The 22,992-nt window shown below is 37.8% G+C and overlaps 2 protein-coding genes across 2 annotated transcripts; both read right to left on the minus strand.

Moving 5' to 3' along the window:
* Positions 1–1,724: 1,724 nt before the first annotated feature.
* On the minus strand, positions 1,725–2,718 carry LOC109245285 (olfactory receptor 4P4-like). Its single transcript, XM_019412591.2, has one exon. It carries the CDS (start codon positions 2,716–2,718, stop codon positions 1,780–1,782), a length of 939 nt encoding a protein of 312 aa, XP_019268136.2. The 3' UTR covers positions 1,725–1,779.
* Positions 2,719–14,098: 11,380 nt separating this feature from the next.
* LOC109245190 (olfactory receptor 4P4-like) lies at positions 14,099–15,028 on the minus strand. The gene has a single exon (XM_019412504.2). The coding sequence runs from the start codon at positions 15,026–15,028 to the stop codon at positions 14,099–14,101; it is 930 nt and encodes a 309-aa protein (XP_019268049.2).
* Between the last annotated feature and the right edge of the window lie 7,964 nt (positions 15,029–22,992).

Raw genomic sequence — 22,992 nt, forward strand, 5'->3', positions numbered from 1 at the left:
CTCCAGCCTTCCCGCTTTCCGAGCAGAGCTGTTAACTTATGACCTCCCAGACGCTAAGTCGCGCTTGCTGTCGGAACACAGTCCGTCCGGCCCCTCCGCTTTTGCCAGCCAGACTCGGGGGTCTGCTTGGCCGGCGAGCCGCCCCTCCGCCCCGGCTCCCTCCCGCCAGTCCGTGGAGCGCGCACCGCCTCGCCGCCCTTCCTACCCTCTTCCGTGGGCCTCTGGTCTGCGCTTGACTCCGGAGACTCCCTTCTGCTAATCCTCTGGCGGTTTTCTGGGTTCTTTAGGCAGGTGTAGGTGGAATCTAAGTGATCGGCAGGACGCGCTGTGAGCCCCGCGTCCTCCTACGCCGCCATCTTCCAGAACCTCCTAAATTTACTTATTTAAATTCAAGTTGGTTAACAACCAATCATATCTTTCCATTTGAACTCCCTAAAATTTTCCATTGTACACTGTGCTATGACTTTTTTTTTTTGCTGCTCTATTTATGTATTTGTTTATATATTCAGTCTCTGTTCATTTCCCCCCTAAGCTGTGCAATATAATGTTTGTTCCACTTTCATGATGTCCAATGTGTCTGACTTCATTAAATAATTAAGACAAAAACAGTTATTTACTTCAATTATTTGAAGAACTTTTCAATTCTGCAGACATCAAAGGATATCCAGAGCTATAGATGCTCTATAGAAATTGGAAATTTATAGTTTTTGTTCTGATGGCAATGGAAAAAATAAATTTAAGCATATTCTTAAATTAAATAAATTAAGCATGTTGAAACAGGCAGTTTCAATGCCAGAATTTATATTGGTTTTTACAGTCACATTGGCCCCAAGTAATATTAAGTGGAGATTCTACAATGTAACTGCTGCTAGCCTTTCTGTCTAAGGCATCCATACATCTCAGACATTTAAAAGTAGCCAAACATCCTACTCTCCTGGTGCAATCTCATTTTATGTCTGCTGTGTCAGCACAAGTATCAGTAGACCCCCATTTTACACTCAAATGAGGCTCAGTTTGGAGAATGAGTTATGTAGCTACCTTATTTATTACCAATACCACTTTTTTATTACAATATAAAGAGGATTTTTATAGCAAGTATTTCTGTAATTATTAAAATGCTGTGATTTTTAAGTGATCTAATTAAGTCACTTTAGAGAAACTCTTCGGGTTTTTATACAACCATTATTCCTTACATAAATAATGTTTTTATTCCTTAGACCCTATTTAAATAGTATTTGCTTTTTAAATTGTTGCAATGAATATGGAAACTAAAGAGCTAAGTGGAAAACATGATTCTAAGTTTCTGATGCTCCTTTTTGATGAGAACACAGGGAGGACCGTTTATGTCTGGGCTGATTAATAGGATTGCAGTTTATGTACATCTGAAGATTTCATTCATGAATCCAAAGTATAGGGAGATTAGAAAAGGGGACTTTCAGTTAGCAACTTATGGACAGAATCCAAAGGAAAAATATATCAAAGAAAAGTGTAACGGAACTTCAGCAAGGAAATGAGGACTCAGATTACAAGGGAAAAATAAAAATAAGAAACAATAAAGAAAAAAGAAAGTATTTCAAGGTAAATTATTATATTAATGCAGTCACCCCAATGTCTATGCTTACATTTCCTAGAGCAAAATTCATGGTTTAATGAACTTAAGTAGAGAGAATATCACTGACACCGATGTCTATGCTTATTTTTCTTAGAGCAGAGTTCACGGTTTTTCAAGACAATGAATGTCACGTAAGTAAGATATGTAATGAGGAGGGAAAATGCCTTTCAGATGATTTGCCTTCCAATAAAACATAGTTTCTGGCACCACACTTTTCTCAAGGCAGTCTTCATCTCCACGTTTCTGAATGTGTAAATGAGAGGGTTAAACATGGGGGCAATGATGGTGTAGAAGAGAGCAAACACTTTGTCTTCCGGGAAAGTTGTGGTTGGTCTAATGTAAATGAAGAGAACAGGCACAAAGAACAGAACAACAACTGTGATGTGGGAACTACAAGTGGAAAGTGCTTTGGTGCGGCTCTCTGCAGGGTAAGCCCTGATGGTGTATAAAATCAACAAGTAAGACAGCACCAAGACCACAAAGGTCACCAAGCCCATCATGCCTGAGTTGGCAACCACTAGGATCCCAACTCGGTAGGTGTCTGTGCAGGCCAGTTTCAGCAAAGGATACACATCACAGAAGTAGTGATCTATTTCATTGGGGCCACAGAAAGGTAAATTGATGGTAAGGAGACACTGGAAAAAAGAATGCAGAAATGCCCCGGTACAGCTAGCAGTGACTATGGTATAACACCTCTGCCTATTCATGATGATGGTATAGTGCAGGGGCTTGCAGATGGCCACGTAGCGGTCATAGGCCATTGCTGTGAGGATAAAGATTTCAATCCCCCCAAAGAAATGCATGGCAAAAAGCTGTGCCATACAGCTAGTATAAGAAATCATGTTACTTTCTGCCAGCAGGTCGGTGACTAGCTTGGGTGTCACTGTTGAGGTATAACACAGATCTGAGAGTGCAAGGTTATTAAGGAAGAAATACATAGGTTGGTCAATTAGCGGGCTGCATGTGATAGAAATCATTATGAGCAAGTTTCCCATCCAAATAGCTATGTAACAAAATAAGAATAGTAGAAAGCACAAGTTTTTAATTTTCTTGTTCTGGGAAAGTCCCAACAGAACAAATTCAGTGACGTTGTTCATATTTTCCATGGTCTAATGCAGTTAAGTCTCAACAGGTTTTCCTGAAAAAAAGAAAAATGACAAGTCCTCATGGGAAATATTGACTGAGCATGGTGTGGATTCGAATGAGTGTTGTAAAAATAAATTCATTTATCTCATCATCTTCCTATAGTACATTTTAAAGTACTTCTAAGCTTTTATGAATAGGCTTAACATATAATTTAACAGATCAGGTTACTTTGTAGAGTGAAAAGGAATAATATTAATGGTCATACTCGCTCATGTCATAAACAAAGATGCACAGACATCTTATGTAGAAGATGCAAAAGGTGAGCTTAGAGGGGATGCATTTCTTTTCCTGGAGTAACTCATCTGCTTGATGGCTTGAAATAGCCAGGCTGGAATCCAAGCAAGTGAGGTGAATTACACAATTGTAAGATAGAATCCTGTCTTTATTTAAAATTCCGGGGTTTTTTTTTTTTTTTTTGGAAGGGGGTGGGGGGTTGAATCACTAAATTCTATACCTGAAATTAATATTACGTGTATGTTAGCCAGCTGGAATTCCTTAAAACAAACTTGGAAAAATAAATAAATAGAATTCTTAGAATTCTGGGTTTTTTTTAATGGTGGAATTTGCATTTTTTAAATACTGCATAAAAATCTTACTATCTTCATTATTGAGCTGTTTGCACACAAGATGAGTAACTCATTTGTCTCACTCTAAGTCCTGACTCTGGGTTGGAACCATTTAATATTTATCAACAGTATAGCCAGCAATAAAGAAAATATGATACCAGCTGAGGAGCAAGTGGCTGTGACATGTCTTTTGACGGAAATAGATGAAAAAAAAAAAAGAATTAAATACTTAATATTGAGACACACACGCTATGCTAGAGCAATTCAAACAGGCATGAATGGCACTTGCTAGACACATACTGGACTTCAATCATTATTTTTTTAATAAATGAAAGATTGCATGAATAAATCATGATTTCACCATTTTTCTTATATTTTTAAGGTGACTGAATTATTTCTTGTAGAAATAATGACGATTCCATAAAAAGTGCATCCCAAGGACCATTTTTCAGGCTATTACATATATTCTCAGTATTCCTATAATCAGAAAAAATATATAGAAGATATTTTTAAAATAGCTTTAATTTAAATAGTGAATATGCGGGGCGCCTGGGTGGCTCAGTGGGTTAAGCGTCCGACTTCAGCTCAGGTCACGATCTCGCGGTATGTGAGTTTGAGCCCCGCATCGGGCTCTGTGCTGACTGCTCAGAGCCTGGAGCCTGTTTCAGATTCTGTGTCTCCCTCTCTCTCTGACCCTCCCCTGCTCATGCTCTGTCTCTTTCTGTCTCAAAAATAAAAACGTTAAAAAAAATTTTTAAAACAAAAAAAAAATAAAATAAAATAAATAGTGAATATGCTTATTTTCTTTTTTTTAATTCTTTTAAATGTTTATTTACAGAGTGTGAGTGGGGGAGGGGCAGAGAGAGAGGGAGACACAGAATCCCAAGCAGGCTCAATGCTCTGAGCTGTCAACACAGAGCCCGATGTGGGGCTGGAACCCATGATCTGTGAGATTACAACCCGAGCTGAAGTTGGACGCTTAACTGACCGAGCCACCCAGATGCCCCTTTTTTGTTTTCTTATTTTCTTTTGTTTATTTTCAATGAATTTGCCAACGTGCCTCTGTAGTTAAAGCTTACCATTAGTCCTTTCCAAGAATCTAAGCTCATTTTTAATACTTTTCTTCATACAGCCTTGAAGAAAAACATGGTTTTCATAAGAAAAAAAAATATGAGTAGAAAAATTTCATTAATTAACAAGCAAGATAGTTTGAAACACTGCCTTTCTGTCTCTGTTGCTCTTTCACGTTAACTAAATCTCAAACTGGCAAACTGGGCAAAAATTCAATGACTCCCTGGTTCCCTTGTTTGCCCCAGCCGAACGTTTCTTTGTGACAATTCTCCAACGCATCATCAGATACCCAAAGAATTCATAAACGTGCTGTTTAAATTAGAACTTACATTTCCGGGAGTCTGGGGGGCTCAGTCGGTTAAACGTCTGACTTGGGCTCAGGTCACGATATCGCGGGTTCATGAGTTCGAGCCCCGCGTCGGGCTCTGTGCTGACAGCTCGGAGCCTGGAGCCTGTTTCGGATCCTGGGTCTCCCTCTCTCTCTATCCCTCCCCCTCTCACACTCTGTCTCCTTGAAAAATAAATAAACATTAAAAAATTTAAAAAAAAGAACTTACATTCCCAACACCTTCATATTATTTACAATGCCTCCCTTGTTAATATTAAAGTCGCTGAATTTTAGATTTACAACATCCCGATTTCAGGCTTATGTGGCTTAGAGAGAGAACCTCGTATCAGGAGCTGGAAGGACTCATTTGGCGCAAACACATAGCACAAGCTATGACCATAGCTGGGTTTCTTCACTTCCCCCGGTTCCTCCTTTCTCTCATCTGTTAATTGAAATAAAACTTTCATAAAATAATCACATAAAATAAAAAAGTCAAAGAAAAGACACTTCCCTTCTCTATACTACATGGAGCTTTTCAAAGTTTCAAATCAATTGCACGTAGTAAGGGTTTCAAGATGGTGTGTACAAAAAGAGAGATGAATACTTTATTTCTTTCTTTGACAAATATTTTTTGAGTTCCTACCGTGTAGTGTAATGGACTTTAGGATTAGATGTGAAAGGTCCTGGCCCTCATGGTGGTGACGTGTAGAAAAGCAAAATAAATTTCAGGAAGAACATGGAACTCGGCCATTTAAACTTAGCTTTAAGTATGGAAACATTACATAAATATTCTCCACTTTTACAAATATGCACACAATAAATATATGAAATACAAATAAAAAAATGAAAGCTGGCCCTTCCTAATTGATTCAGTCACCTCATCTTCTTCAATTCTGCAAAAAAATCTATAAAAATCCTGGAAGGTACAACCTACCTGCTTGTGTAGGAAGCATTAGCCTCAACAGACTTATCTCAAATAGGAGCAAGGATATTTTAATCCCAATTTTACATACAGTCAAAGAGCTAGTGTAGGGGCTGAGATACATTTTTTTTTATTTAAACTTGCTTTGCTTTACTAATTTGTAGGCCATAAAATCCAACCCTTACCTAGACTCTTTTTCTCTTATCTTAAAATGTAAGAACTATACCAATGTTTTTTAAAGAACTCAAGTTTCTGTCACTAATTGATTCCTTGATTTTGAAAAAAAAAAAGGAACGTATCCTTTTTTTAAAGGATGTAGGGGGTAACAGACTGTGTTTCCTGTCCTTTTTTGCAACTAATAGATACTTTAAGGCACTTGTTGGAGGATATATTTCAGGTTCCCCCTGTCCTTAGTCCTCTCTCCTTTCTGATAGCAAAGGGTCCTATAACAGCACCCAGGCTAGTCACCTTGTGTGACAGAGATATTCCACCTCTATTTTAATAACTCTTTGTCTCTTTTTAGTTTATTCAATATACCATGCTAAATTAATCTCTAAAATTATGGTTTTCTATGTCATACCCACGCTTAAAAACCACTCTTTTGCAAATATTTCACCCCTATATTTATTACTGCATTATTTATAATAGCCAAATTATGGAAGTAACTCAAGTGCCCAACAGTAAATGAATGGATAATGATGTGATTTTACACACACACACACACACACACACACACACACACACACGTGTGGGGGGGGGGGCAATGGAATATTACTCAGCCATAAAAAGGAATGTAATCTTGCCATTTGCAACAACATAGAAGGACATAGAATATATAATGTTAAGTGAAATAAGTCAGTCAGAGAAAGGCAAATACCATATGATTTCACTCATCTGTGGAATTTAAGAAACCAAACAAATGAACAAAGAAAAAAGAGACAAAAAAAAAAAACCAACAGAAACCTCAGAATTTTATTTTTTTTTTTAATTTTTTTTAACGTTTATTTATTTTTGAGACAGAGAGACAGATCATGAATGGGGGAGGGTCAGAGAGAGGGAGACACAGAATCTGAAACAGGCTCCAGGCTCTGAGCTGTCAGCACAGAGCCTGACGCGGGACTTGAACTCATGGACCGTGAGATCATGACCTGAGCTGAAGTCGGCCGCTTAACCGACTGAGCCACCCAGGCGCCCCGAAACCTCAGAATTTTAAATACAGTGAACAAACTGGTGGTGGCCAGAGGAGAGATGGGTGGGGAGATGGGCAAAATGGGCGAAGGGGATTATTTTGATGAGCACTGAAAAATGTATACAACTGCTGGGTCTTTAAACCTGTAGAAATCTTTATCTCATTAAGCCTCCCTGAAATACTTCCATTTATCTCATTATTAAAATTTAAATTTGAACATCCAGGAAATTAATTTTCATTACATTGATTCAAGGCAGTTCATCAGACAGGCAATGACAGTGCCTTGTATTCTTCTTACCCTTGATAATTTAATACTACACTCAGTGGATTCATTTTGGATTTACACAAAACCAGGCTAGAGATCTGGCCATATGGTCTGGAGTAAGGTAATTAACTCGTCTGGCAGTTTTTCCTTCTTTAACATGGGCATTCCTAACATCAATGTTCCATAATTGTGTAGGTTGAATAATCAGGTACAAAGTATGCAACAGGCACTAATTTTTTTCTCTTTCACATTTTTTTCCCTCAAATCATTATGTATGGATTAGGTACCCAATATATAATGGGGAAAAATAAACAAAAGTACACTAAAATGTTAATAGATAAAAATGTAAGCTATTACAATTTATATCATATAGATTGCTGTTATTAGTAGAGTCATTCGCAGACGTAAAAGAGAAATAATGACAATATCTAATATTATTTAGTGCTTACCATACTTTACAGGTAGTTCTAAATCTTCCACTTGTATTAATCGTTGATCCTAAGAGGCCCAGTGACTCTTTCATTATCTCTCTTTTGCCAAAAGGAAACCAAGCCTCTTTAAATTTTGGATAAAATATTGATAGCTTCTGAAGACTAATTTTAAGAATATTTTGATTTTTAAAATAAATGATTTTGGATACTGATAATTTGGCTGTCACGCTCAAATTATTCTTAGAATTATTCCAGGGGCATATTACCTTTTTGGTTATTTCTTTCTGTAACCAAGTTGCCTCACTCAAGAAATCAAGGTTGAGCTAACTTTTTGACAACAGCTCCAAAGTTTTCTCAGGGATATAGTCACAATCATTCACTGAATTCAGTACTAATGTAACAGAAAGTTGCTATAGAAAATATTTACAAAACTTGAAGAGGGAAATGAGCCTATAAAATCAGCATACTTATAGATAAAAATTTAATTTATGCTGTATATAAGCTTTGTAAAGTTTGAAAGTCATGGTTTTTTTTTATTATAAAGTGGTTGGAATTTTACTTACCAGGCGATTATCTCATTGGACAAATTTCTTTATCTCTGAGTAAAAGGTGGCATTTGGTGTTTTCAACACGATCAAAATAAATGCTTAATTTTGCTGCTGAAGATTAATGAATTTCATCACACGAGCAGCCCATGTAAGTCCTGGTTCTGGGACTTTCCTATTTCTCTTATAAAGAGAATCATTTTCTCCTGATTTTTGAAACTAAAAGGAAATAAAATCATCATTGGCATTTATGTTGAAAAATGCTCTTGTGTGTTTTCTACTCAAAAGGTGCCTCTTCGTTGGTTTCAGCATTGGACCTGTATATATAATGCTGTTTAATTTCCAAGTGTTATTTAAACTAGATTACCTGGGAGATTACAGCCCCAGACCTCCCTCTCATTTTTTTATGGGGTAAGACATTTCCCAAAAGAAAAGTTGGCCAATGGACAGCTGAAAATGACTTAATTCCTTTTCAGTACTTAAAAAAATAGTTATGCCATGGTTAAGAACTTTTTATACCCTGAGGAATTTGAGCACAAACCAAGAATTCACCTCTATCCAATACTGATAGACAATAAATTATGTGCTTTTTTTGAAACACGTTCTGAGGAAACAGTAGGGAATAATGTAATGTCTTTACAGAGGTTGAACTAGAAAATGCAGAAGAAGCCTAAGGCCAGGATTTGAAGTCTGCCTTAGTGCAGAAGAAATTGATGGAACAGTGGGTGGCAAGGTTCTTGTGTCCTACTGAACATCCCAATGGCCCTACTTCTTCCTCTAACCTCCGCTTTGGCAACCATTTTCCACATATTTAACTCTGAGAGCAGGCGTAAATTTATAGTACTTTCTCCTACAAATACCACAATGAGGATTTGTGCTAAATAAAACTTAGGAAATGTTCCTCTAAAATAAAAAAGATGTTTTTGTAATCCAGGAAATCAATTAAAAAGTTATATAGAATGGAAAGCGTGGTCAAAATAGCTAGAAAATGGTGCATAACGAAGTGAAGCTTGAGCTACAGGTCATAGTACCGTCGACACCTGCACAACATGGGCTTGAACTATGTGAGTTCATTTATATGCGGATTTTTTTTCAATAAATATATTACAATACTATAAGTGTATTTTCTCTTCCTTAGGATTTCCCTAATAACTAGCTGACTTTATTATAATAATATAGTATATGACATATGTAACATGTATAACATACAAAATTATGTGCTAATTGACTGTTCCTGTTATTGGTAAGGCTTCGAGGCAACAGTAGGCTATTAGTAGTTAAGTTTGAGGGGATGTGGGGCCAAAAGTTGTGCACGTCCCTAATCCCCACATTATTCAAGGGTCAATTGTAGATTATGCAAAGCGTAACTGGGGACTTTCTGGGTGCAAAGTATGAGTAAAGAATTGGGGCAGACTGAATGTGTCTGAAAATGATGCATAGGTTGTGGTCAGGATTGGAGAAGAAAAGTATGCTGACTAATTTAGAAAAAAAGTGAGGAATTTGGTTGTATTGGAGCAGCCATAGTCTGAAAAAGACTGAACACCATACAAGCTAGTTATTCCTATCTGTAGAAAAAAATAGTTATTAAGTGGAAGAACATATAAATTAGTAATTTGAGAGAAAACTCTTATAATGCTTCTGCTATTAACAATTTTGACCTTATGTTTGAAGAGAACATTTTTCTTATTTTCCATGCAAAAAAAAAAAAAATTAGTGATTTTCCACAAACATCATTGATGTATTGGGATTCACAATGTCTGTGGAGCTTGAAAGGTGTGTGGTGTGAGAAGCACAAAATTATAAGGATTGTGAAATGGCCCGCCTTCTGTTGTTGGTATCAGAAACCTTATATAAAGTATAGAGTAGCTATTACTTCACCTACACAACTTATCAGGATGAGAGGTTTTCTGTCGTAGCTCTGGTCTCCAGAAGACAAAACACAGACCCTGAGGAAAATGAAGGATTCGATCACAAGCACAGCAGGGCGGGCTGTCAAGGGAACAGAAAAGTACAGCCTTTATGGTCTCTTAAGTCAACAACAGAACCCTAAAAAAGGAAAATGAAACTGCAAGCTAAGATAGTGATGTTTGGGGTTGAATCTGAGAATTTTGAGCACCCACATGCCCTGAAACCTCTGTACAAGCAGAATCTGCTTCTTACTCCTTTCCAGAGTAGCAGAGAGTCCCATGGCCTGGGGATTATGTAACAACCTCACCTCAGTTATTTCCTGGCGCCATGATGTTTATTTCCTTAAGGTCTGATAGGCTCAAGAAACGTTGAGGAGATTTCCTGTGATTTCATCTCTTTTGTCTCAGTCAGCACATGTAGCTTTATGGGGAGCTGGCTGCAAAGGAAATATATGATTCTCTCTGTTTATGTTTAGTTCTACATGGAAACTTGGCACCAACTGGAATAGAACGTTGTAGCATTAAATCCCCGAATATGAATGTCCCCAAAATGATAGGGGTTAAGGAAGACCTTCTTAGCTGGCAAAAGCTTAGCCAGTTCATCTTGTTGTCTACTTTGTACAGACCAAGAGATAACCAGAGGCATAGATCTGTTCCAATTCATGGCAGTCGTTAATGGTTTTACTGGTGTTTAGAGATTTAGAAAGCATGAGTAGAAGATGTGGATATATGAACGGACAAAATGTGAGTCATACACGTCGGTGTCTACTGCAGAGGAACTTCTCAATGATGGTAGACAAGATTATATGTTTCATGGATCTCAGCCATCCTCTATTCCCAGCTACAAGTTCAAACTCTTTGGTCTAGGTCTAAAGTGGCCATTGTGGCCTAGAAAGCATCCCTACGAATGCTATTGCTAGGGATGAACAATATGAAATTTACCTCATGAAGGTTCATCTGGCTTCTGTGACTACTTTGTAGTTACGACTATGTAAGACAACCCCAGATTTTGTGGTGTAAAACGACCAATTTATTATGCACTTGGACTCTACGGATCAGGAATTTAGACGTAGTGAGGATGGCTTGGCTATGCTCCATGATGTCTTGGGTCTCAGATGACAAAACTCAAAGGCGAGGGGTGCTCACTAGCTAGCAGCTGAAGTCATCTGGGGCCATCTTGACTTACATGTCTGGCAGTTGACACTGGTTCTGAGCCCAGACACCAGACGAGCTGCTGGCCGTAAAATTCCTCATATGGTCTCTCCATATGGACTAATTAGGAAATACTGCTGTGGCCATCTTTAGAAGTTACTGTCTGTCACACCAACATTGAGTGCTCAACATGTACATTCTTCAGGGAGACTACTCAGTTACTCAGTCTTGTCGTAGCAAGTGGATTACACTGAAAACCTTCCAACATGGAAGAAACAGAATTTGTGTTCACATAAATAGACACTTATTCTGGATATGGATTCGTCTTTCTTGCTTATAATGCTTGTACAAGCAGCACAATGCATCGACTTATGGAATGTCTTATTCACCACCACGTTATTTCACTTAGGATTGATTCTGATCAAGTAATTTATTTCAGAGTAAAAGGAGCATGGTAGGGGCACCTGAGTGGCTCGGTTGGTTAAGCATCTGACTTTGGCTCAGGTCACGATCTCACAGTCCATGAGTTCAAGCCCCATGTTGGGCTCTGTGCTGACAGCTCAGACCCTGAAGCCTGCTTCAAATTCTGTGTCTCCCTCTCTCTCTGCCCCTCCCCAGTGCGCTCTCTCTCTCTCAAAATAATAAAAATAAGCATTACAAAAATTAAAAAAGAAGCATGGTAGTGGACATATACACAGGAATTCACTGATCCTACTACATACCCTGTTATAGACTGAACTGTGGTTTTGAAAATTCATATGTTGAATCCAAGTAACTCAGAATGTGATTATTTAGAGATAAGGCCTTTAAGGAGGCAATTAAGTTACAATGAGGCCTTTAGGGTGGGCCTTAATCCAATATTACAGGTATCCTTATAAGAGAAAATTTGGACACCCAGAAAAAGTACCAGGAATATCTGTGCACAGAGAGAAGACCATGTGAGGCCACACAGAGAAGGCAGTCATCTACAAGCCAAGGACACAGATCTTTGGAGATACTCAACCTGCCAGCACTTTGACCTTGGACTTCCAGACTCCAGAACTGCCCAAAAATATATTTTTGTTTAAGTCACACAGTCTGTGGCATTTTGCTATGGTAGCCCTAGCAAACAATTCATAACCCATTTCTCTTAAGTAACTGATTAGAAGCAGTGAGTAAGTGGCTTACTGAACAGTGTCAATTCAGAAACAGCACGCTGAAAAGCTGGAGTTCTATATTTAAGGATGTGTTAAGCAATATATGATTTTATTTAATCCATAGTCATGATAAAAACAGTTATAGAATTTTTTTTTCAACGTTTTTTATTTATTTTTGGGACAGAGAGAGACAGAGCATGAATGGGGGAGGGTCAGAGAGAGAGGGAGACACAGAATCAGAAACAGGCTCCAGGCTCCGAGCCATCAGCCCAGAGCCTGACACGGGGCTCGAACTCACGGACCGCGAGATCGTGACCTGGCTGAAGTCGGACGCTTAACCGACTGCGCCACCCAGGTGCCCCAAAAACAGTTATAGAATTTTATGGAATAAAAGAAATGTGTATGCAAGGACCTCCTTTATTATTATACTAAAATCATTATAGAATTGTTTTGCTCCCTGTGTCAGCATTTTTCAACTCAGCATGTTTATAGGTTTTACTTATAGAGGTTATGCTTTCATCAGGGAACACAACAATTATTTTATTGAAGTGGAAAGTGAAGTTGACACTTGGACATTTTGGGCTCCTCCTGCCTCTGTGAAACCAAAAGACAAAAAGGGGCTGGCGTGATTGGTATTGATGATAAGGTCAGATTTGTTTATTTGACACAATGGTGCATGGATGACCAATATCTGGAACCCAGGGCATCTCTTAAAAGTTCCATAGCTAATAGTAAAAAGTAATTTAAAAAAAGAAAAAGAAAAATGACAAGATCATTAAAGACACAGAATATCAGGAATGATGATTTGGTTCACATTAGTAGACAAAGAACCCCAATAATAAAGGTCAACCTGAAATTAAGGGAAAGAATGAATAGAAAGGACAAGAAATAAAGGTATAAAAGTTAACTAGAATCTCATTGCCAGTTATCATGAGTTATCTCATGACAGTTGAAGCAATGTAGCAATGTATTGAGTAATTTTACAATCTGTTCTTAGTGTTACAGATTTTCTAGGGAGGATTATAACCTGACCTAGAAAGGAAACTAACATTGGAATTAACTTCGTCCAGAATGTTGAGGATGATCTGTTTCCTTTTTGGAAGGAAAAGAGTGAGACTACCTTAGCAGCAGCATCTTGTTCATTGAAAATATAAATATAAGCTCCTTTCATAAAGTTCAAATACCATACAAAAGAGTGTTTATGAACGCTGTACAGCTCATGTACCTATTTCCCTCAGCTCAAAAACCTACTTTTATGCTCTCCTCTGAGATGCCAGGAGTAAAATCTACCTATAGTTCTTATCTACCAGGAGACTTATTAGTTTCTGTCAATAGGAGTACACTTTAGTGACAGTGGAAGTCCTGAGGAGGGAAGAAAAGGCTTCGTTACACGTTCACAATAAACTATCATATTAAGGAGAACTTGGGACAGGTATTTGAGGAGAATGGAGGAAGAATGAATTGAAAAACATAAATGAAAACTGTCCAATCATCAATAATATTGTATTCATTTCGTATGGTGACAGATGGTAATTAGACTTACTCTGGGGATCATTTCAAAATGTATAAAAACATTGAATCACTGTGATGTACACCTGAAATGAATAGGATACTGTATACCAATAATACATAAATAAAAAAAAGAAAAAACATCTTAAAAAATAATAAAATTGTCCAATCAGGAGAAGTCTTGAAAATGCTAAAGTTTCTGAGCTCCAACCTGAGGCTGGCTTTGCAATCACTATATACTCTCTGTATGTCATTTCTTATTAATTCTAGGGTCAGGATGGAGCTCTAACGTGAAATTCTAGAACGCTTTGCATAGAAGTTACTTCCCTTCCAAGAACAAATGACGAGACCAAATTTTCTTCATGGCATCCTTCATCTCCATGTTTCTCAGCGTGTAGATCAGAGGGTTGAACATGGGGCCAATGATGGTGTAGAAGAGAGCAAACACTTTGTCTTCTGGAAGTGTCGTGGCTGGTCGAATATAAATGAAGAGAACAGGCACAAAGAACAGAATCACAACTGTCACATGGGAACTACAGGTGGACAGAGCTTTGGCGCGGCTCTCTGCAGGGTAAGCCCTGATGGTGTACAGAATCAGAAAATAGGACGCCATCAAAATCACAAAAGCCAGTAAGGCAATCAGACCTGAATCGACAATTACCAAGACGCCAATTCTGTACGTGTCAGTGCAGGCCAGTTTCAGGAGAGGATACACGTCGCAGAAGTAGTGATCTATCTCATTGGGGCCACAGAAGGGTAAGAAGATGGTGAGAAGGAACTGGCTGGCAGAGTGTAGAAATGCCCCCGTGCAGCAGGCTGTGATGATTGTGTTGCACCTCTGTCTGCTCATGATGACCGTGTAGTGCAGGGGCCTGCAGATGGCCACGTAGCGGTCATAGGCCATCCCCGTGAGGATGAAGATCTCGATGCCTCCGAGAAAGTGGAGGATAAAGAGCTGTGTCATGCAGTTACTGTAGGAAATGGTCTTCCTCTCTGCCAGCAAATCAATCAGAAGTTTGGGTGTCACTGTTGATGTGTAGCTAAGGTCAGAAAGTGAGAGACAATTAAGGAAGAAATACATAGGTTGGTTAATGAGTGGACTGCATGTGATGGAAATCATTATGAGCAGATTGCCCATCCAAATGGCGACGTAGCAAAATGAAAATAATATAAAGCAGAGGATTTCAACGTTCTTGTTTTGAGAGAGTCCCAAGAGAATAAACACGGTGACGTTGTTTCTATTTCCCATGATCCAGTGCAGTAAGAATGCATAACAGCCCCCTGGGAAGACATAACACACAAGTCAGTGTCAGAAACGTGCATGGAGAATATAGATGATGGCACTAATATCATGAAGGTATATTTAATAGATATGATCCCAGCGTCTGGGAAAATAAAATCTAATATGTAAATTTTTTTTCCGATTAATCTCATGATGACTTCCATAGGTCAGTCTTTCGGGACATTAGGTTCAATCTTGACATTAATAAAAATTAATGCAGTTAATCAGTAAATTTTTTTAAAAAGAAGTGTAAAAATTCTTAGTAGTCGCCAAATGTTTTCCAATTCTAAAGGGCTATACAGCTAAGTCTTTGTAAAGGACATATCTCTGGGTCCCTGACAAACTCAGATTTGTCAAAGATGCAAGTATAAGTCATCAAAGTTTTTGTTAAATGATATGGAAGTAAATGTGAAGCTTGACAGTGGTCACTAGTAGAATAAATGCTTCCCCCAAATAGCCTCAGAATGAGGTAGAAAATAAAACTAATGATTCATATATGATACGCATACTTTTACAAAGTGAAAGACAAACAATTCTTGGCAGGAGGCCCCTGAATTGGTTTGAATACTTTTTTTGATGGCTTGTTTATCTTTGTCTTAGTGATTCGTGACAGTAAGATGACGGTATTTTATATCAAAAGTACACTTATTTCTATAGGCACGTCAATAAAAATCACATACTTAAATGAACCACAGAATGAAGCAAAGTTAAAACTGAAAAGAAAAGCAGAAGTCAGTTTCACCTTTATGGTTTTGCTCTTGACTCAGTGTATCATAATTTGCAAGTCATTTTCTTCACAGTGGTTTGAATTATAGTACGAATTTGTTTCCCATACCTGTCCCATGCATGCCCTTTGCCAAAGAATCTTGTTACCACATAACTCAAAGAAAATACTTTTGGGAAGTGTTTATATGGAAAACAAATGGTTGAGACCCAGGCTCCATTACTAATTATACGAGTCTGTGAATTTAGATACCTACCAACTTTTTTTTTTTTCAACTTAAAGTGTCTCACTTGTAAAATAAGGAAATCTGCCTGAACTTTGCCACAAAACGGTGGAGAAACTCAAACAATCAAAAAATGGCTCTTGCTTTATTAAGCGTAGGAGTTTTCATTGCTGATTTTATTATATTAGTGCTAGTGTTACCAAATCAGTAAAGTTGTCAATAATTAAGTCCAATAAATATTACTCCCATGTAGAAAGTGGATTATTTAGAATGGTAAAATAACTTTGAGACCTGTACTAACCAAATCATTTTGTTTTAAATAGGAGTGATTTGGGGGCGCGTGGGTGGCTCACTCGGTTGAGCAACCGACTTCAGCTCAGGTCATGATCTCGCACTCCCTGAGTTCAAGCCCCACGTCAGGCTCTGTGCTGACAGCTCAGAGCCTGGAGCCTGCTTCTGATTCTGTGTCTCCCTCTCTCTCTGTCCCTCCCGCACTCATGCTCTGTCTGTCTCTCTCTGCCTCAGAAATAAATAAACATTAAAAATTTTAAAAAATAAATAAATAGGAGTGATTTTAATTAAAAGTATATAGAAAATACGGAGGTGCCTGGCTGGCTCAGTCAGTAAAGCATGTGACTCTTATTCTTGGGATTGTGAGTTCAAGCTCCATCTTAGGCATAGAAATTATTTAAAAAAATAAAATCTTTTAAAAAAAGGTTTTTAACAAAGTATATAGAAAATACATAGAAGGAATAAGGGTAGTTTCAATCTCAATCTCTTTATCATTCAGCAATTATGCTAAACCTACAAGATTTGATATGTGAAAAGGCATGCAAGTTAGTTGGGGTTGGCCATACTTTCTGCTAACTTACTTGGGGCCTCTGGGCTAATGAAAAAAATGACAGGGGTGCCTGGGTGGCTGAGTCTGATTCTTGATTTTGGCTCAGGTTATGAGCTCACAGTTTGTGGGATCAAGCCCATGAACAGGCTGTCAGCACTGAGTCTGCTTGGGATTCTCTCTCTCCGTCGTCCCCGGCTCATGCTCTCCAAACAAGTCAGTAAGTGAATAAATAAATAAACTTTTAAAAAGGAAAAAAAGAACATAGAATGGTAACCACATGATCCAATTGTTTTGTGTATAAATTTTGACCTCAAAATGCATCTCTAATACTTATCATCTTTCTTTACATTTTGTGATATAGCTTCTGCTCTAATCTTGTAGCGACAATTTCTCGATTAATTTTTAAATTCTCCCATCACTCTCTTTTAAAGAGATTAAGTAAACTGTGCCACCTACCAATTACAACATTCATTTACAAAAGGGCCTTAAAACAAATGAATTTATTTCTTTGGTACAATTTTAAGATTTACAATTAGCTTACAGAGGGGTGCCTGCATGGCTCAGTTGGGTAAGCATTGGATTTGGGGTCAGTTCATGATCTCCTGGTTCATGAGTTCAAGCCCCACATTGGACTCTGGGCTGACAGTGCAGAGCCTGCTTGGGATTCTCTCTCTCCCTCTCTCTCCCTCTCTCTCCCTGTCCCTCCCGCACTTGCATGCATGCTTTCTCCCTCTCAAAATAAATAAACTTTAAGAAAAAAAAAAGAGCTTAGAAAGAACCATTGAAAAGTAAGTTTTCATGACTCCAATTATGCCATCGTAATGTCTTCTTACATGTAAACAAATATACAATCTTAAAAATAACATTTAAAATATTGGTTCCGCCAATTCTTAAAGTAATTGCTTGTTCGTTTGAATGAACATAAATAAAACCATCATTTTAATCATGTACATAGAAATGAATAACCACCTGAATTGTTTTTCTTCTTCCCCTCTGCCAAAACTACGCAAGAAAATTTTGCTTCAAACATGAAATTAATTCTCTGTAGAAACTAGTTGTTGGATTATGCAGGCAAAATCAATCAATCTGTTTTCACTCGATACAAAATCAATTTTCCAACTACCTAAATTAGGTCTAACCTTCTAACCAAACAATATTGCTAAATATATGGTTCAATTTCCAATTTTCTTTATTTTCGGGTCCATAGGAAGCACTTAATTTCCCTTCCTTTTCTTTCATTTCAATGTTCCCAAACTTGTGTGGTTCACCAAGTATAAATTACCACTTATATTTCTAGCTTCTCAATTTTAGAGTGCAAGAAGATCTCTAGTCTCTCTTTTAATGTTTATTTATTTATTTTGAGAGAGGGGGAGAGTGTGCATGAACAGGAGAGAGGCAGAAAGAGAGAGAGAGAGAGAGAGAGAGAGAGAGAGAATCCCAAGGAGGTTCCATGCTCACCACAGAGCCCAACATGGGACTCGATCCCACGAACCATGACATTATAACCTGAGCTGAAATCAAAAGTCAGTGGTTCAACTGACTGAGCCACCCAGGTTTCCCACTAGTTTCTACTTTTGATTCAGTTATCAATTTTAAGTGTGAACTCTGAACTTCATTCCCCTCAATACTTTCAACTGTCTAAAATGTAGACAAATTATTTGTTCCCTAAATAAATCAGAGAGTTCTGAATTTCAAATTTAAAAATAGATGAATGAGAACTTTGAAAAAAAAACACCATCTAAATGAATACGGTAGTAAGCGCAGTTTGACACACGTACAAGAGTAATAACAGCTTCCGGAGATAGAAATTAGTTGAAGCTTTCCTGATAAAGTATACATAGAATATCCAACTAGTATTTAGCAAAACAGAATTTGAAACCAGAGTTTTCTGAATCTAGAGCCTGAGTTCATACATAAAGGGTATAGAATCAAAGCAACAGAAGAAATGTAATGTTTAAAACCCCCTTTCTCTTATTATTTCATGCAAAACCAAATAACCTCCAAAATCATGGTCCTTAAACCCTTTCAACTATTGTAATTTTGATATGCAGATGGCCAAAGAGATGATGAATGAAGCCAAAGTCTCTAAGTCTATACCATACAGAAAATACTCAAACGAAACCATAAACTCCCTCTGTTCCTCTCTCCTGCATATGTAGCCCAATTATCAAGAGGAAGAACGTTATGCTCACGTAAGTGAATAAAATGCACTGAATCTTGTGATGCTCTCATACATGAGGAGTGATGCTAGCCACAAATAGTCCCTTTGTAAGAGCAGTGGTTAGAAAAAAAGAGATTGTAATTTATTCTCTGCTATAGCTCTTCCCTCCCTTTAGGCATTTGTACTCAGGGTCCCCATCCTAAAAAGGATAAATCCAGTCTTGATAATTTATCTGTTTCGGTTAAGATTTTGCATAACCCTTGGGCTGTCTGCTCTTGTTAAAGTTTGGGGAAACCTTGAACATAATGAGGTGAACTTGCTTGGGTTTATATTCTGACTGCCATGAACGAGCCCATGGACCCATTCCGTTATTTTACTATGCTATCAGTAAGTCTAATAGTTCTTATATTACCTTCCAATTTGAGCATTCCCACGTGCCTACCATAAAGTTTTAAACCCTCACAATAATTCTCACAAGGAAATATCACTAACAAACTGATTTTATTATTAAAAAGGAAGCTGACTCATAGAGAAATTAAATAATTAGCCCAAGACCATACATGCAAATAGTACAGTCAAAATCTGAAATAATATATATCTCACTTTGCAATGCACTTAGCAAAATGTTACGTAGTTACCACAGTTACTGGTACTTAGTGTTTACTCAATAAATATTTGATGTTGTAATTACTTAGAAGATTGTCTCACTGACCCCAATATTTCCATTTTTGCCCTATGCCAAAATAAACCCTATACATTCTTGTTTTTTGTAATCCTAAATTCCTGAAGGATGGGGAGACTGTTTTATATTCTGCCTTGAAATAGTTAAGAAGTGCTTGCACAAATTTAATTTTGAATTTTAGCCGTCTAATCTGTATGATCTTTGGCATGTACTGTTTTTCCTCAGACCATCATACTGCCAATGGATGAGTCCATCGCTGGTGAGTACGTTTACCTCCCAACACTGTTGTGAGAATTAATTGGATAAAATGGGTAAGTCACCCAATACATGGTAGGGACTCAATAAATATTTCTAACTATTTTATCTTTGTTCTGTCTCTTGTCAAATACAAGCTACCATTATTTAACCAATAATCAGTGAATGTTTGTAAATGATTAAAAGAAATAATGGCAATGATTTCAAATGGTCTATAATAATTGAAATTATTGTCACTACAGTTATTGCAGTCAATAAGGGAGGGCAAGAAAAATAAACAGAGGTAAGGTAAACAGAGACTCAAGTTTTGAGATACTTTCATTTGATTTTTCAGTGACCTGAGGAGGGTATTCAGTTAACATAACGCTTGGGGATATTTGTTGTTGTTGTTAAAGGAGAAAGGGGAAATCAGTTATCATAATAGTGGTTACTGGAGGGGGTGTACTCGTCCTCTGAATTTGAGTTTTATCATTTTCCTTGGTGACCTGTGAACCCGTTTCTTCTAGATCAATACTTTATCAACTTTCCAGCGAGAGTTCTAAGAGTCCTTTTATTTTTTTCATTTGAAATTTGCTATCCACCTAAGCGTCATTTCCCTTTCACTGTCTGCCTGTCTCTTTCGAATGTCATATTGCACTCTCAATGGGCAGCTCTTTGAATTTATCGCTGCCCCAAGCTCAAAACAAATTAGGCTATAAAATTCAGAGAAGATGCCTGTATTTAACTTTAAATGACAGTCTGTTAGCTATAACACGGAGGCAAAAGTAAATTTAGCTGATAGCACACATTCAGGCAGGAAAACAGGAAGGGAGGAGAAGTAATTCACCACACACGTTCCTCCACTTTGCTGTGGATCCATTCGTACTTCTTCCTTTCAGCGTTTTCTCTTTCCTCCCTGAAATTCTAGTCGTTCGCCTCTGCTATTTCATTTCAGCTTCTTGAATTCACATTTCACTTGGCATAACTCGTTAGCCATTCTCAGGAAAAAACAAAAAAAAACAAAAACAAAAAAAACCTTGTATCATTTCAGAGACAACTGACACCAATCACTCAAGCAACATTCACACAAACGATGAGAAGTCATATGTTCGGAGTGACAGTCTGAAGTCAAGCGGCGTATTTTTTATATTCACAGGGATCAAATCACGGTCGATATTTTCATCCTCAAAATTACTCCTAGAGATGTCCAAGCTCGCATGAATAATACTTAATAGACTATGCATTATAAAACTACATTTCTTTTATTCTACCACACTGACTTCTTCCTGAGGAGTTTGGATTTACCTTCCCCAAATCATAAGTCCACCATGTAGATTTCCTTTAGATCTGAGTTATCAGACCAAGTGCAGTGAGAATACATATCATCTGGATTATAAACAGCATGCAAGCCACAATTAACATTGCGTGTGACTTAGGAATCTGTCATTAGAAATTCCTCCTGGGCCCTGATGACTGAATTCTCCGCACCTGAGGAACTGTGTCATGAAAACAAACTTGAGGGATTTTTTTCTTCAAGGGCCTATCCTTTCTCTAATCTCTGCAAACGGACAGGAGTAAAGGACAGCCCTGGCCTTCACGGTGGCTAATGGTCTTCACCTGTCCTCAAAAACTGTCCTATTGTATTCTCTACGAGAATTACAATGAGTTTTAGTTCATTTCCAAGAGTATAGGTAAATTTCTGGAAAACTTGTAAACTAATAAGGCTTAGTATTATTTTGTATTAGTTTTGGTTTAGAAAATTAAAAAATAATGATTTGAAAAACAAAAGCTGCATTTGAACATGTTTTCATTGTTTCCCAAGTCCTTCTATCATTCCTGCACATCTGTCTTTCCTCCTTTTTCTCTGTGTAAAAATTGAGCTGACTTCCAATGTGCTGTGTGAGCAGAATCAACAATGCAAATTCACACTGAGGGTTTGCCGTGTATCATGTCCTAAGTACTCTTGTTTAATTTTCACGAGGACCCTGTGTTCTTATTTTACCCATGAAAAAATCTCTGTAACAGCTAAGATAAATACTTTGCCTGAGGTTGCCAGGCAAGGAGATGCAGATAAAAGTCAAGAGAATAGGTAATTTTGGGGGCAGGGGAGAGAGTGAGGACAGGAAGGCATCAATGGTTGACTCTGGAGATGATGTCATTGTTCTACTCTTTAGTTCATATGGAGATTACAGGGATATTTCTTTTACAGTTCTTTTCCCCAACCCTGGCCCCCACCTCTCTCTCTCTCTCTCTCTCTCTCTCTGTCTCTCTCTCTCTCTCTTACAAGTTTCTTTGTATCTTTTATTTCTATGGGAAAAATACATAACAAGACAACCCTAAAACCATATCCAAGGCACTGAAGCTACCCAGGGCAAAGTGCGAATTTGGGTTTGCCCTCAAAGAATTAACTTGAAAACAAGTCTAGGTATTTCATTTTGGTCCAGTCTATTCCCCACCCTCCTAAGGAAACCTGTTTTTTTTAACTTTATTGAGGAATCATTGACAAACATAAAGCGCACATTGTGATGATTTCATACGCATATGTATTGTGGAATTATTATCAAGACATTATTACCTCATTTCACATAGTTGACCACTGTGTGTGTGTGTGTGTGTGTGTGTGTGGTAAGAATGTTCAGGATCTACATTCAGCAGCTTTCAAGTATACAAAACCATATTCTTAACTGTACTCACCTTTCTGTGGTTACATTCTCAGAACTGATTCTTCTCATAACTGAAATTTCTACCTTTGACCATTGAAACCTGATTTAAGACATTCTGACATTTTATTTAAAGATACTTTCTCCAGTCTAGGTCATGTTTTCACAGTTATTCCTGTTCTCAGCCCAGAACTTCCATCAGATCCCCTCTGGGCTTCCAGTTTCCCCACCAGGCAGCCATATCCAGGGTCTGTTTTGCAACCCCTACCCCTGAATCTTTCTAGCTTTACTTCCTCATCAAAAAAGGACATTTGTTCCTATGGACTCACCATCCTCCAGGGTGAAAATATCCACATGTGTCTTGCTGTACTGGCTTTTTAGAAAATAACAATTCAAAAAAGTACAT

This window comes from Panthera pardus, unplaced genomic scaffold, assembly GCF_024362965.1.
Source record: "Panthera pardus isolate Hobbes unplaced genomic scaffold, ASM2436296v1 HiC_scaffold_12, whole genome shotgun sequence".
Lineage (NCBI taxonomy): Eukaryota > Metazoa > Chordata > Mammalia > Carnivora > Felidae > Panthera > Panthera pardus.

Coding starts and splice junctions, on each gene's coding strand:
- LOC109245285 (XM_019412591.2), bottom strand. CDS start 2,718: ATGGAAAATATGAACAACGTCACTGAATTTGTTCTGTTGGGACTTTCC.
- LOC109245190 (XM_019412504.2), bottom strand. CDS start 15,028: ATGGGAAATAGAAACAACGTCACCGTGTTTATTCTCTTGGGACTCTCT.